At 19.5% G+C, this 16,377-nt stretch overlaps 1 protein-coding gene across 1 annotated transcript; it reads right to left on the reverse strand.

Moving 5' to 3' along the window:
* Positions 1 to 5,265: 5,265 nt before the first annotated feature.
* On the reverse strand, positions 5,266 to 15,216 carry LOC105361683 (serpin B4). Its single transcript, XM_011498935.1, has 4 exons — positions 15,205 to 15,216; positions 8,532 to 8,894; positions 7,511 to 7,886; positions 5,266 to 5,843 (listed from the first exon to the last, which is right to left on the reverse strand). The coding sequence occupies exons 1-4, from the start codon at positions 15,214 to 15,216 to the stop codon at positions 5,266 to 5,268; spliced, it is 1,329 nt and encodes a 442-aa protein (XP_011497237.1).
* Positions 15,217 to 16,377: the final 1,161 nt, after the last annotated feature.

Raw genomic sequence — 16,377 nt, forward strand, 5'->3', positions numbered from 1 at the left:
TACAAGGGGCATCTCTCCCTCTCTTCTCTGTCCATAGAATACTAATTACAGCTCTACTCTTTCTCTCTTTCTCTCTCTTTTTTTTACTATATACATATAAAAAAATTTTCTTTAATTTAATACTTATTCAATATTTTTTTCAATTATTATTACTTTTAAATTCGATTAGCTTTCATTGATTTTATAAATTCCATCCTCTTCCTAGCTCTTAGATACTCCAAGTATTTCTATTCCAATTTTAGTTATTAACTATGTAGATTCAAACATTTGTCTTACGAATAAATTAAAATGAATATTTTAATTTGTTGCATTTTTTTAATTTATTGCTATAAATTAATATAATATGCATAAAGATTTGTTTGTTCTATCGTATACCAGCTTTAAAAGTAGTAATGATTTCCAATTCATAAATAATAAAAACTAAAATAATTAATTAAAATTTACTGAAATCAGTTATTACACGAATTTCGATTTGGATCTGTTTAAATACTTTGTACAAGTATAATTGACCATAAGCATAATTTGATTATTCGATTTATATTTATAGCTAATTAATATGTCTATTAATAGTCGATAGCATATAAAATTAATAGTTAATAATTATTTTATTTTTTTTAAAGGATGTGAAACATTCATTATTAAATTATTAATATTTCAAATTATTTTTTTTAGTTTGATAATTAATTACAATTTTTTCTCTCTGAAAATTTATTAAAACATTCATTTATATCCAAAAACTCAAATCCGAAAACTTTGAATTTATAATGTTTTATGTAAAATTTTAATCAACGTGCGATTTTTTAAATTCTTATTCTATATACTGTTTATGCTAATCCATCATAACGTTATAACATTAAAGTTAGTATGACTTCCAAGTTGTTTCATATGTAGTCAAATTTATTAATTTATTGTATACAAAAATATTGCAGAATAGTATATAAACATAAAAAGTAAATATTAATAATATAAATAAATAAATGAAATACATAAAATGAAGTAAACATGATTATATATACAAATAATCTTAATACACTAATCATTTAGAATGGGTTACATTTAATAATAAATTTTCTTTCATAGTTAATAAATATTAAATATTAATTTTTTTACTTTTATACCGACTATATAGTATACTAGTATTAATAGTTTGCATCAGAAAATGATAATACTACATACTTAATCAACAGACTAAAATAAAACTCATGTTATAGATCTATGTATTCTGAGGTTTATAATATTGTATTGCCTTGAAGATACTTTTACAATATAACCAAACTTCCAATAAGACTTTTTACATTATTATATTTTATTTATTATTATTTATTATTTATTATTTTATATACTTCATATTTTACTAAAACTATAATAAATTATTCCCTATTTAACATGTATCCCGCCCAGTTAAACGTATGAAAATATATTAGACATGAAAATGGGTATCTATTGAAGTTCATAAGTCGTTTGAGTTTATAGGAAAAGAAATGCTAAACTGGGAAATTAAATTTTTTTAATATTACAGTTTTTCAGTTTCAAAATTATTCTTTTTATTATTACTTTTATTTTTAACAATTACATTTATCATTTATTATATTTATAATAAATGAATATTATAATTTATATATTACTTTAACTTTATATCATTATAAAATGTGTTAACATTAATAATGAAAAATTAATATTGTATATTTATCTTCTAACATTTTACTTAATACACTTTGTGGGATACAACAAAATTTTTTAATGCAATTTAATTTCTTCAAGCATAATTTGATTGAAAAAATATAAATTCAATTCACAATCTACCCAAATTTTCTTAAATTTTTTTTTCTAAATTAGCTTCATTACTTAAATTTTAACATGTATCATAATTAGATAATAATATATTATAGAATCTGGGAGCATTTTAAATAAAAATAATTTCATTTAAATAAATCGAAATAAATAAATAAATAATTACGAAAGATGAAAAAGATTATATTTATAAGAGTAAAAATTTCAAATTTCTAAATAAATTATTTTATAGGATTTTAATAAAACATTAATTATGAAAAAGAATTTATTGTTACAAATAATATGAATATGTAATGTTATAATACTCTATATCTAATTTTCATAATTTCAATAGGATTACCAAGGATATTCGTCATTTGTCAAATGAAATATATTTAAGGTAAGATTTAATAATTTAAAGTAAATGTAATGGGTAGAATAATTTATTCAGTTAGAACTTTGTAAAAATTTATATGATTTTATTATTAAATTTGGATTAAAATTAATTGTCAAAAATATTAATATTTACAATTTCACTATGAACAACGCATCATATGTTTTTTATAATAAGTCCATATTTTTATTTGAACATCTAAAATTTGTATTTTTTTTTATTTTTAATTATTAATTCTTGTGAATAACGTTTCCCAATATAAATTTTTATTCAAAACAATAAAATAATATTGACGAAGTTAGTTATTTCATAAATGCTTAGTTTAAATAATTCTATAAAACTCGTATATTTTTATTTAATTAATTTTCCATTTATTTAGCTATTCATTTAAAATTATATATAACATTATATTATATCATACTGTAACATTTTCGAATAATTCTTGCAATTATGCGATCGAATTATTAAAACTTACATTCGTTAATTACGATTTCAATGTAAACTGAGTTGAAAATCATAGTATATAACTATACATAATTTAAAAACATGATGGTAAAGAAAATTAATGAAAATATTTTTAGATGGTGATACATCCTTATATGTTATTTATATTGTTGATAATTATTTATTTAAAATAAAATGAAAGAAAAGTGGGCAATAAGAAAATTAATTACAGAATATAAAATGATTATTTATAATTTCAATTTATTATTTTAACTTTATACATTGAAAGTCTGCTTTAGTAACAAAACTTAAATCTAAATGAATAAAATAGATACTAATAATTTGTCGGAAATATTACATAAATTCTTATAATTTTTTATATATTAACTAATTTTTTTTAAGTGATAAATAAAACTTATTGAAATAATTAATACAATATTATTTTGCTTATATATTTAAATTGTATTTGTAACATTATAATAATTCAACATAAAATTTTTAATTAAAGTAAAATGTAATATAAAATAAAAAATCTGGATATAAACCTTCAATGTATATTGCTAAAATTTATTGTTAAAAATAAAAGAAAAGTTATTACAAGTGTTTTAATAACTATTATAACTTAAAATCGAATTTTATTATTATTATTAATATTATTAAAATACTATAATTATTTATAAGTACTTAATAATATTATTCTACAATTTGTAAAAAAAAACTTATACGCACTTTTGTTACAAATTTGAAATCATTAAATATATCTTGTTTGATAATTTATTAAATAGCCAAGGAAATAAAAACTAAATTACAAAATAAAAAATGGCAGGAATTATAAGAAATAAAATTTCCTTTAATTTTTAAATATTTGTGTAAAATTGAATATAAAAATTGGATCAAAATGATGAATAAAAAAAATTACATGAAAAAGATGAAAAATAGTAATAAATAATTTGATTAATTAAAAATTAATAGCTTTTTGGCATTCTAAATTTCATGTATATATTAGGAAAGTATTATATATTTTAATTTTTTGAATAACATATTTATAAAGCGTAATATAATTAAAAATCTCAAATAATGGTATGTATATAGTTTTTAAAAAGTATTCATTCATTACTAAAATAATTAGTATATGTTGTAACCTACTATGAATAAATTTCTAATTTTATTATTTCATGCATTATAAATGACCTTTTTATGTTCTATAATATAAATTTTTTAATTCATATATTTAACATATATGCATTTCTTTATATCAATAGAATTTTTTATACAAGATATAAAATTTAATATAAAAATATTACGGTATTATATTTTCAAAACATGTTAATAGTAAAATCTACCCTCAAAAAATAATTAATTTGAATTTTAAATTTAATTCGACATTTTAGCTACATTAAAACTTTAAATTATTTTATTCTACTTATTTCTCATAATTCATAACTTATTTTAAATATTATAAACTTTAAATAAAATTTTTTTAAGGTAAACATCTGGTAAAAATTTATTTAAATGAAAACTTTTTTAAATATTTGAATTTAAAACTCGTAGTTTATTACTTGTTAAAAATACTAATTTTAACTTTAACATTAAAAATAAAAAAGTAAATTATAAAAATATAAATAAATTTTTACCATATTAAATTTCGGGGAATTTTTATATTTAATTATATTTTGTAATTCAATCGGTTTTTAATAAATATCACTATTATATTAAATTTATTATGAATATAAATGAATCTATATTTTTTAGTGTTCATTATATGAAGTCCTTAAATATTAAATTTATTAATTTGACAAACAATATAGTTTAACATCATTTTGTTGATATGTCATAATAAAATTATTTTATATATACCAATTATTACTTTCAAAAATAAAGAACTGATTATTTGTAAAGAAGAATCTACATTATCATATAATAACAAAAATATAAATAATTTACATTAATAATTTAATAACTTAAAAAGTATAAATTGATTAAAAAAGTATGTCAATTCATAATCCCTTTATTTTATTTATAAAATAAATGTTTACTGATTTGAGTAATTCCAAAATTATTTTCCAGCATTCAATTAATTATTCGGGCTTATGTAAAGTCTCAAGACCTTTACATTTTAAGATTCTTTATGTAATTCGGGGAATATAACGTACTCAATGAGAATTTAAATTTAAATTATGCTATATCAAAGTGACTATCGTTTAGTATGATTTAAATATAATATTATATATTCTTTATGGTATTTTTAAACAAATATTATTAGTTTAAAAAATCATTAATCATTATTCTAATAATAAACGCATAAAATCTTAATTGAAATTTAATTATACATAAAAAACAATTTAAAGACATGATATTGAAAATAAAATGTTGATGTTTTAATAATAAAGTTTTGTCGGTGTATAATATATTTTCAATGTTAATAAAAACTTAATTCTATAATATGGATAAAATATTTACACGAGATACACCTTAGAATTATTTTATAGAAGTATTTAAGTGTAACAAAGAAGAAATATTTGAATTTATACCATTCTGAATGATTAATCTAAATTGAATGAAAATCTAAATTTTTCGTTTGATAACAATTCTTTTCTTATGATTTTTAATCATAATTTTTGCTTTAAATTCAATAAATTTTTATAAATAATAAGAATTTATTTTTTAATAGGTTTTCGAAAAATACCAGCAAACAATACTGATTGGGATGGTCTATCATATATAAAATATGCAAAAGGATGATTAGCCATAAAATAAGCAGGTTCTGTGGGCCTACTGGATCGAAAACTAAAGAGTGCTGTTGCGGCGGCAGCTGTTGTACCATCTTCAGTCACTTCAATTTTGGCTCTATGTATTGCATCGCCTAAATGTACACTAGTTTCGCCATCGGCAGTAAAACCTCTAAAATCAGCCGAAGAATCAAAAATAACTCCAGCGCCCATAGCTTGCAAAAGATCTTTAACTGGCAGTTCACGCTCTAGATTGAATTTGGGAATAGCAAGTTCAACATCACGGGACGGCATACCATTATCTAGGATGTCTCGTAATTCAGCAGCGCTGTCTATATTATCGGAGATACGTTGTAACAACTGGCGTACACCATCAACTTTAGAATGATTAAGTAATGCAGTATTTTGCTGACTGGATACGAATGGCGGCAGTAAAATATACATCGAAATATCTTCTCCTTTGTAGGGCAGCTGTAAGATGTGTACACCGAGTTCCTCAGAAACCACTAAAAGCATACATTTTATTTAGAATTTGTAAAATAGTTTTATCTGTAATGAAAGAAAATAAATGCTAGTATAACGAAATATATAAATACTTAGCATGCTGTTTAAATATAAACTATTCGAAACATCGACTTTGAAAAAATATAAATATAAATATAGTATATCAATAAACTATTAAAATGAACGAATATGCAATAAAAAATCCTCTTTTGGAATAGAAAACACAATAAAGACTTTATAAAGTCTTTTCCTATGTAAAAGGATGATCAATGTTTAATAAAAAAAGCTTAAGAAAAGACGGATAAGCATTTAATATTTTAAATAATTTTATTAAGTCCCTAATAACTAACACAACCTTAGAAGTAAATTAAAACTACAAATCAATAGAAATAAAGTTTGGAAAATATTGAAAAACAGTTAATGAAAAAATTAGTAAATATAAAGGTAATAATATAAAAAGAAAAAACTGATTTTATTCAAATCCGTTGGAATACAGTATTATTACATTAGTATTGTACAAAACCGATTTAATTCGATAATCAAACTATATACATTATTAATAGCTATTTAAAGTTTCATATATTATTTTGTCATTTTTTTTATTTGACATGTATTTTATATGTATATTATATGTAGCATTTCATATTGCGAATCATTAAGCTTTCTCATTCTCTATAAACATGTATATTACGTATCAATATCAGCAATATTGTACAATACCAATTTAGTATGTAAAATAAAACAATAACTATATATATGTTAATATTATAATAAAAATATTATCTTAAAAGTTAATTATTTTAGATTAATTTCATGTGTATAAAAAATTCATTATTATTATTTTTGGTATGAAAAAAATTAAATTATTTATTCAAATCTATACTTTATTGTTTATTCTTTTGTATCAATCTTATAATATTATTTTTACATAATTAATATTAAATTTCAATTTAAAACTAAAAAATTTAACAGTTATGAAATTAATTGTATACAATGTTCTAATGAATAAAGTTAATCTATCATTTTTATATTTCAGCTATTAAAATTTGTTAATAAAATAAACATTCTAAATGTTGTATTATATTATCTACACAAATTTGCATGTATCTAACAAAAATATATTCAAGTGAAAATATTGCATATCTAAAATTTAAAAAATTTTTTATTTCACGCACTCTCCTTTCTAAATTTTTTAAGTAATAAAATTTCAATATTAGATTTTATATCAAATAAAATATTTCTTGTTTTAAAAATGAAAATAGTATTTCAATATTGTTTAAGTATCTTCTAATAAAAAATATAATTTCGAATTATCTTATTTTATATTTATATAAAAACATAATAATATTTTCTCTTAACTGCTATAATTATAAATTTTTTATCACAAATGTTACTATTTATTTATAAGTATTTATAAATTTAAAGTTTTTACTTATGTAAATAAAAATTGTTATTATACAAATGATAAAACTAACTAGTTAATTTCTAGTTAGTTAATCATTGTTTTAGATTGACTGAATAACATAAGTTTTTTACGTATATACGCTAACAAATTATAAGTAACAAATTATTAATGTATTTTTTTATAGTACATTTCTTAAAGATTATGAAAGATATTCTTGTAATGTTATTAACAAATACAAATTATTTCCTATAAATAAGTACTTACTATGATTAAATGACCCTTTCTGATTCATAAATTGCACAATAGTCATATTATCTTGGCCAAGATAGAACACATCTTTTTTTGTATTACTGAATAAAAATCTACTTTGCCACAGTCCTTTAAAATAAACAGCATTTGCCAAAATAGCATCGGTACTTTCATCGATAGCATTTTTAGGTAGCAGATCACAAATGTTCCCATGAGTAGTATTTTTCACCCATGCGTTAATTTGCAGTCTCACTACCTCAGCCTTTTGTCTGAAATCTGCTCGGTCAATATCTCCACCAAAAAAATCGAGCATACATTCGCGAACTTTCTTCGCTTCACTTAGCCATAAGTGATTTGCTACTTTATAATCATAGTTACCAGATGAGTTTATCTATAAAGAAAATAAAATTACAATTTTCTTTTTTATATATTACGTATTCATAATTATAATTTACATATACAAGATAAATAAAACTTCAAATTATTTTATTACTTAATTATATACAACTGAATTTTTATAAATAATTCTTAATTTAAAGATAATATTAATTATAATATATAATATATAATATATGATTATTTATTATATTTATTATCTTTAAGAAATAATATAACTATCGAAGTATTTATATAGTCCTCTTTTTATTTAATATGAAATTTACAAATACGTGCATAAATCTTAATACTATTTGTAAAAACATTGATTACAAGTATTTAAAATATTAAAACTATTTTTTTAAGTAATTGTAATAGTAACTCATTGAAATGTAATTAGCATTATTTAAAATTTTTAATTATTTTAAATCAAAACAAATTCTTAATTAAATCACTAATTAATTTCTCTAAATTTACGTTTCTAAAATTTGATGTAAAAGTTTATTTTCCGAAAATACATATTATTTATCTAAATATACTGTTTTTAATCTATCGAAAATTTTATTTCTATCATTTTAAATTAAAAAATAAAAAAAAAGCTACATAGCAATAAATACCCGTCATTATTAAAAATACATAGTATAAACACTATAAATCTGACCTTGCGTTCCTCTTCCAATGACTTCTTAAATGCATAAAATCTTTGTACATCAATCTTAGAAAAATCCTCGGGTATATTAAGCGCTTTTTTAAGAATTGCTTCTGTAGTATTACGAGCTCCAAAGTAAGCTAAGCTTAAAGCCTCGTATAAACTATGCGGACTGAAGAAAATATTATCCTGAGTATCAATGTCAGCAACCCGTTTCAAAGCTTCAAGGGCAAAATTAAATCGTGCATCACTTAATTTCTGAGCAGCATCTATTCGTAATGTTACTGGATTATCATTTCCAGTTAGGCATTGACCTTTGCATGGTACAGATTTATTAGAAACTAATAGTAATATTACCGCTATTAATGCTGGTGACTATAATTATGAAAAAAAAAATTTCAAATAAACAACTTTAGCTTAAACAAAATAGATATGATCATTTATAATATGTAAAACAACAAAAAATAGATAATCTTAATGGATAAAGTTAAATTTATAGAAACAATTGAAATGCTATAGTGATTAAATAAATTTATTAGTTATTAACTTTATTGACAAAATATTTACATTACAATATTATTTTTTGAAAAATTAAAAAAATACTTTATTATTAATATAATTATTATAAATTTTATTTATGTATACAATAAACTGAAAAAATTTTAATATCTGTAGTTTATCTTTATTTGTGGATTTAAGCATATGTTGAATGGCGATATAGATTAATATTTGTTTAATAGTACATCTGGATTTTATGCAAAATATCAATAATATGAGCATTCCAAAATCTTTTTTTGACAAATTATAAATATTGGTTTGTTATACACATATAACAATACGAAATATACTTACAACATTTACTTTTATAGATAATATTTGGAATATTATACAATAATATTATTTAATATTACTCAATATATATAACTATTTTAAAAACTAAACATAACATTATTATAATTAATATGAAAATGTAATTTATTGCTTCTGTTTGAATCTGCATCATTGTAAATCCATATATATTAATATTCCATCACTCTATTTAAAACTTACCAAAAGAACACAATTATAATTATTTTTTCTTTTTTAATAAAATATGAATACTATATATTTTACTATGTATATTTTTTAGATTTTCATTTTTTACATGTTACTTAAATAACTATAAGTATCAATAGAAAGAATTATATAATATCAAAATTTATAAACTATACGCATGTAAATTTTAAATACTTCATAAAAATTATATGGAAATTATAAAATAAACCATATAATACACATTTTAGAATAAATTCTATAAAATCATTGTTATACAAATATATTTAAACTTTAATTATAATATATTATAAAACTTCATCGACATACAACTAGAACACTCAATGATTTAAGTAAATAATATATAAAAAAATACTCTCAATCGTAAAACTATTATTTATTTGAATTTTATTTTTGAACTTAGTCACAAACTATGTATGAACATTGTGAAAGTCTATTCAAATGTTTTATTTATTATAAAATTTAATTTTTTCTTTTGCAGTTTAATTCTATCAAACAATTAGATTTACTGAGATATATATTTAAAATTTAATTACAAAATAAATGATATTATATTCATTTTCATTAGAAATGATAGTATATAAAAGTAGTATAAATCTAAAATATATTTCGAAATAATATATTTAACATATCAAAGTAGATAATTTTCTATTTACGGATCACTAATGTTATAAATAATTTATTGCCTACTTTTCAAATATTACCGTTATAACTAGAAGTTGTTCAAGATACAAAAGAAAAAGAAACTCGTCTGAATAAATTATAAGGAAAACTTTGTATAAAAATAACTCAAAATAAGCTAAATATTTTAAATGATTAAATGTTTCTTTGTTCATTTCTTAAAGAATTTATAGTATTAATTAAGACTCAATGATTTTAGCAGTATAGGATAATATTTTAATAATAAGTAGTTATCCTACACGTATTATAAATTTAAAGATTGACAAATATTTATTGTATACTTCTATCGCATAATAGTTTTTCACGCGATGGTCATTCAGTGATCGTAAAACAGTAAAACACGTACTGTGTTTAATTGTAATAAATTAATATAAATGATTATTTTAAAGCAGTTCAGCTGTCATTTTTAAATATTTATTTATTGATAAAGTAAAGTGACATAAAACAATTATTTATTCATTGAAGTTTGAAAAATACATATTTTTAATATTTATTAGATTTTTGTATTTTTATACTTTTTAATATATAGAATAGTTTATCATTAGAGTTTAAAAATATTAAAATAAAAAACTATTTGTTTTATTTAGTATTTAAACGGGAAATCGATTGAATATTGTATATTGCACCAAATCGCTGAGTATTTCACACTAAATTCCTTAGTGAACTGAATATAAGCTTTTATAACGATATTATAGTTTTTCAATTGAAATTTTGTAACTCTTACTGAGGTCCTCCTGTAAGCAGCTAATAATACTTTGATAACAACCACCATAGGCATATGTAATGCGTTTATTTTAAAATAAACAGCTACATCATTTTGTATTCCAGTAATATGCTCTATAATACTTAATAATATAGAATGTATTATAATTTGATGAAAAAATTAAAAATAGAACAAATAAAGAAATATTTTATAAAATGGCTAACGTGTTATTAAGTAATATAAGTTAATGAATGGGTATAATAGAAAAAACATTCGTGATTCTTGATTGTCGCTGGAAGTATACAGTAAAGTGTTAAAAGCGTGAAAATATGAAAATGCCTAATTTGCATCGTGTTTCGTCGTTAGGAATATTGATACAATTGTTTGATGAATATAATGTATCTTTTAGTACATACTGGTACGAGCATCAAAAATAAAGGAACAAATTGAAAAAAAAATAAATTAGAAATTAGTAGTAATATTAGTTTCATGTATTAAAAAAAAAAAAATTAAAAAAATTTCAAACAAAAGTACAAAATTTGTTTATTCATTTTGAATTTAAATATTTATTTAATATCAGCCTTATGTAAAAACCAAAATATTACAGCTATTTTATAATAGATATTAAATATTTGTTGAAGTAAACCAAAAATATCGGACAATAAATCATAACATATACAAAAATTTCAGACTAATAATGCTAAAATATAGAAATACAATTAATAATATTATCCCCTAAAATTATAATGATTACGACTTACTTTTATGATAATTAAAGTGCTTTACTGCTTAGTTACTTTTACCATGTTGGTACTAAAATATGTTTTTATGAAATATTATTTGAAATTTGTTATTTGAAAAATATATAAAGAAAACAGATGCTAACTTTTTCTACAGAAGCAAAACTAACTTACACAATATCATGCATTTCATAAAGAACAGTGAAAGCGCCTATCAAATGACGTCACTAAATCCGGCTTTCGTATTTTAATACTTTTAATATGATTCAGTCTCGGAATCAACAATACTAAAATATTATAAAGAGTTATATATACAAATGATCTATTAGTTGTACTTAAAGTAATTGAAAAGATTTGAAGAAAAAATTTGAAAATATATAATTTTTGTTTTGAATACAGATTATAAATTTATCAACTCATATAACTTTTATTGGATTTATGTTAGTTTATTTTATTATTTGTACTACTAACATAGCAAGAATTATAGTATTATTTATTTTTAAGATAAATTAACTTAAATTAAAAATATTTGTGTAGTTTATTACTTTCATAACAATAACTATTTTATATTTTTTCATAATATTTAAATAGTAATGGTGTGCACTAGTCCTAGAATTTGATTTATGATTTCTGGATTAAGAAACAACAGCGTGAAAGCATTCTATGTTCATCAGCAAAATGGTCTTAACTAATAATATTTAAAATCAATTGATATATATATATATATATACAAATAGTTTATTTATATTATAAATAAATACAACAATTAATTACATATAAAAAATAATTATAGAAAAAAATTACATAAATTTTAATAAACTAATTGATATTAATATTCTGTTGTAATTAATTAAATGTTTTCGATAATGGTAAATCAATTATAACTTTTATCAACAAATATTAAACGAAAAATTTTAAATAATATAATACTAAAATTTCCACTCTTACATTCAAATAAAAATTTAGCTAATCTATAATTATACTTGTTTTGTTTTTAATTTAAGATATAAATACAAACGATAAGTAATTAGAAAATTTTTATCATTAATAACTAATTGCATATGCAACGAATTACAGATTATATATAATAAAAAACTATAATTTGAGAAATTTATTTCTATAATTTAAAAATATAATTGAGTTACTTATAATAAAAAAATGATCATAAAGAAATATGAAATCTTTTCAAGTCAAATAAATTAATGTAAACAATTGTATTATTATATAATTTGTTTAAATAAAAAATAGAAAAATGAAAAGAATTTAGTGGTACTTTCTAAACAATGCAAATATATTGGCATAATGAAATTAATTTAGTATAACATGAAAAACATTAATAATAAAAATAAGAGATAATTCTTAAAACATAGAAAAGAGAAAAAGAAATTAAATTTTTTTGTTTGTCACACAAATGTCCGTCACATAATCGATACTCTATATTTTTGATAACTTATTGAACTTTACCCTTTTTTAAATAGAATATGAAAAGTCGTAACATTGCCAACAAATTTATCATATAATGATACGCTGTGTGACATTCGTACATATTGCGTCATTAATAGTATCATACATGAATATTGTACCTTAAATTTGAAATTTAAAAATCTTTACCAATAAACTTGATATTTTATTTCAATTCTAAATTATTTTTACATAATTAATATTTCCTTTCGAAAAGTAATTAAACACATTTCAGCAATAAAAATTACTTTCTTTATACGTTTCAAAAGAAATATGTAAATTCAATATTTAATCATTACAAAAAACTATAATTTATTGTAAAGTTTATTGTACACATTTTGTAGTTTAATAAATATGAATTTTTTTCCTACAATTTAACCATTTGTAAATTTTAAATAAATTTGAAAGTTATAAATTAGCTAATAATATAGTTATAAATAATGATTTCTTAATGTACTACGTATATATTAATTATGAAATAAAATATTGCTATTCTAATACTAAACAAAATTTATTATTATATAATATTGTCATAAATAAAAAATTATATATAATTATTTTATTATTCTGAATTATTATTGTATAATTATTTCGAAATTACAAGAAAATATAATAAACATATTTTATTGGCTATTAGATTTGTTAGAAATTTCAATACTAAAAAATAATTAGGATAATTATTATACTTTCGATTAATTATTATTAATATAATTAATTTTAGTTGGCTGATTTTGTAAACTATTTTGTTTGATATGGAATAGAAATATTTCTATTTAATATTAAAAAAATTTTCACAAAAAAACCTAATGTATAAATAAAATTTATATTATCCTTCACATAATCAACAGAACTATTTATAAAAATATAGCAATATAGTGAGATATTACATTTGTTTAGATTATTATATACAATTAATTATTATATTAATTGTACGTATTATTATTACATGATTAAATATGTGACGAATATTAATCCGCTAATAAATATTAATTTATTTACTTTCTTAGTTTTTGTATACATAAAAAAAAATTAATTTTGATATTGTTAATAAAAACAAAATTTAATAATATTTAAAAATATATAAAATTCTAATGCTTGTGGTAGAAAACCAAATTTCATTATTTTTCAGTAATTCAAAATGTGTAACTTACATTAGAATAATATAATTATAATAGAAGCTAGAAATTAAATGACTGCATTACCATAGTAAAATAATTTTATGTTAGACATGTTAATGAAAACGCGAATTCTTTTGTGAAACGATGATAAGAAATAAATAATATTTAAAACAAAACTAATTTTATGATGATGATTGATTTAAATTTAGAATCTGTACTTTGTATATGACAAAGTACATAAATTATACATAATATATAATATATAAAGTCATATTAATTAATAATTAATAATTAATAATAAACTAATTTTCTCGTATAATTTCTTTAATTTTTTTAATATATTTGTATATTATTAATCATATAACCATATAGTAAAACAATACATGTATCTGACTGAAACGCGTATAAGAATAATTATATAGTTTGATTGATCATTCAATATATTGCAATTTTTTATTTTTATAACTTTAATATTATTATATAAAATTCCTGACAATCATAAGAAAAATATTTTTATTTTATAATATTAATTATTTCTATCAAACAACATAAAAATTTACCTGTATAATGATAAAAATTAATTTTTTTTTGTATGTAATTTAAGTCTAATAGAAAACTAATTGAGTTCAAACATACACAAATTTTAGAAGTATTATATAACTTACATAAAATGTACATGAATGTATCAATTAAAATTTGTTATATATTCGTTAAAATGTAATATTATTAAGAAATTTGTAATAAAATATTTAGACAGTCATAATAAAAAAATTTAGTTTTCATCTACAAACGACTAAGAATATAATAGATCAATTTCACAATAATTAAAATCTCGTAACTAATAACATTAAAACACTTTCAAATTAAAAACTGAACTATAATACTGTAAACTTTCACCAAACCAAAAAATGACGCATACATATACTCACCAAACTGGTCATTGTTGAAATATCAGTTACAATTTTTTTTTTAAATATATGTTAATCAGAAATTATGTTTTTATAAATTCAATCTTATGAAGTAAAATATCGTTTGCCTATATATATATATATATATATATATATATATATATATACAATAGAATACATAAATGTTAAACCTTAAACAATAGCTAGTCACGTATGTTTCGTGACTTACCGAAAACTGATTCAAGAAAGCAGTCGATACTTCCTTTTATGTCTCCCCACTTCTGGCGTAGTTACGCTCTACGTGCGACGCGACTCTCCGTATTCTGGTCAGATTTACCCGATCGCTTTTAATATTTCATTCTAACGCTACAGTTTGCCAATTTTTTTTTGCCATTATATTCCTATTTCTTTGACATTAGTTTTCAAATTTTATATTCATTACTGTATCTGTCAGAGATGATAATAATCAAATAATTTGTAATAACATATCTTATTCAATTATAATTCAAATTGATTCAAATTTCAATTCCACCTTAAATTATATTAAAATATTTCATTTTTGAATTTATATCTATATGTTTATAATTTAATATATTTCAATATCTAAATAAAATAGTACTCGGCAAATGTAAGCAATAGTAAAAAATGTCTTATAATTATATATCTATCAATATATCAAATCGATATCTGAAATTTCACTATAAATGTACAATATTTTATAAAAATAATTCAATTAATAATACATTATTAATATATTCTAATTTAATTTAAAATTTATAAACAATACAATAATTATCAGTATAATCTTACTATGTGAAATTATTATGGAAACTTAAATTAGAAATAGGAAACAACATAATATAATTCTGTTTTAATTAGTTTATAATTATGTTCAAGAATCTTTAAAATATATACAGATGAAATGTGGAAATAAATATAAATTAGATATATTTATATTTATACTAAATAATTTTAATTATTCATGAAAGATTAGACTACATGGTATTTTTAATTATGCGTCTAATTTTAATTAATAAACTGCAATGCTTAATTATATAAGTATATTGTATAATGAAACTCATTTCTAAGTTTAATTTTTTAAAAAGATGTTGAATATTTAAAAATATTTAATATATGATTTTCCTTGAAAGGATTAATCTAAACAATTATCACTAAAGAATCAAACATTATAAT

This window comes from Ceratosolen solmsi, unplaced genomic scaffold (assembly GCF_000503995.2).
Source record: "Ceratosolen solmsi marchali unplaced genomic scaffold, CerSol_1.0 scaffold30, whole genome shotgun sequence".
NCBI classification, from domain to species: Eukaryota; Metazoa; Arthropoda; class Insecta; order Hymenoptera; family Agaonidae; genus Ceratosolen; species Ceratosolen solmsi.

Bases quoted from the DNA above. Each gene is read 5' to 3' on its own strand.
- LOC105361683 (XM_011498935.1), bottom strand. The intron at 7,887-8,531 runs GTCAGATTTATA...TTTTCTTTATAG, and splicing joins CATTGGAAGAGGAACGCAAG to ATAAACTCATCTGGTAACTA. The intron at 5,844-7,510 runs GTAAGTACTTAT...GTATGCTTTTAG, and splicing joins GAAAGGGTCATTTAATCATA to TGGTTTCTGAGGAACTCGGT.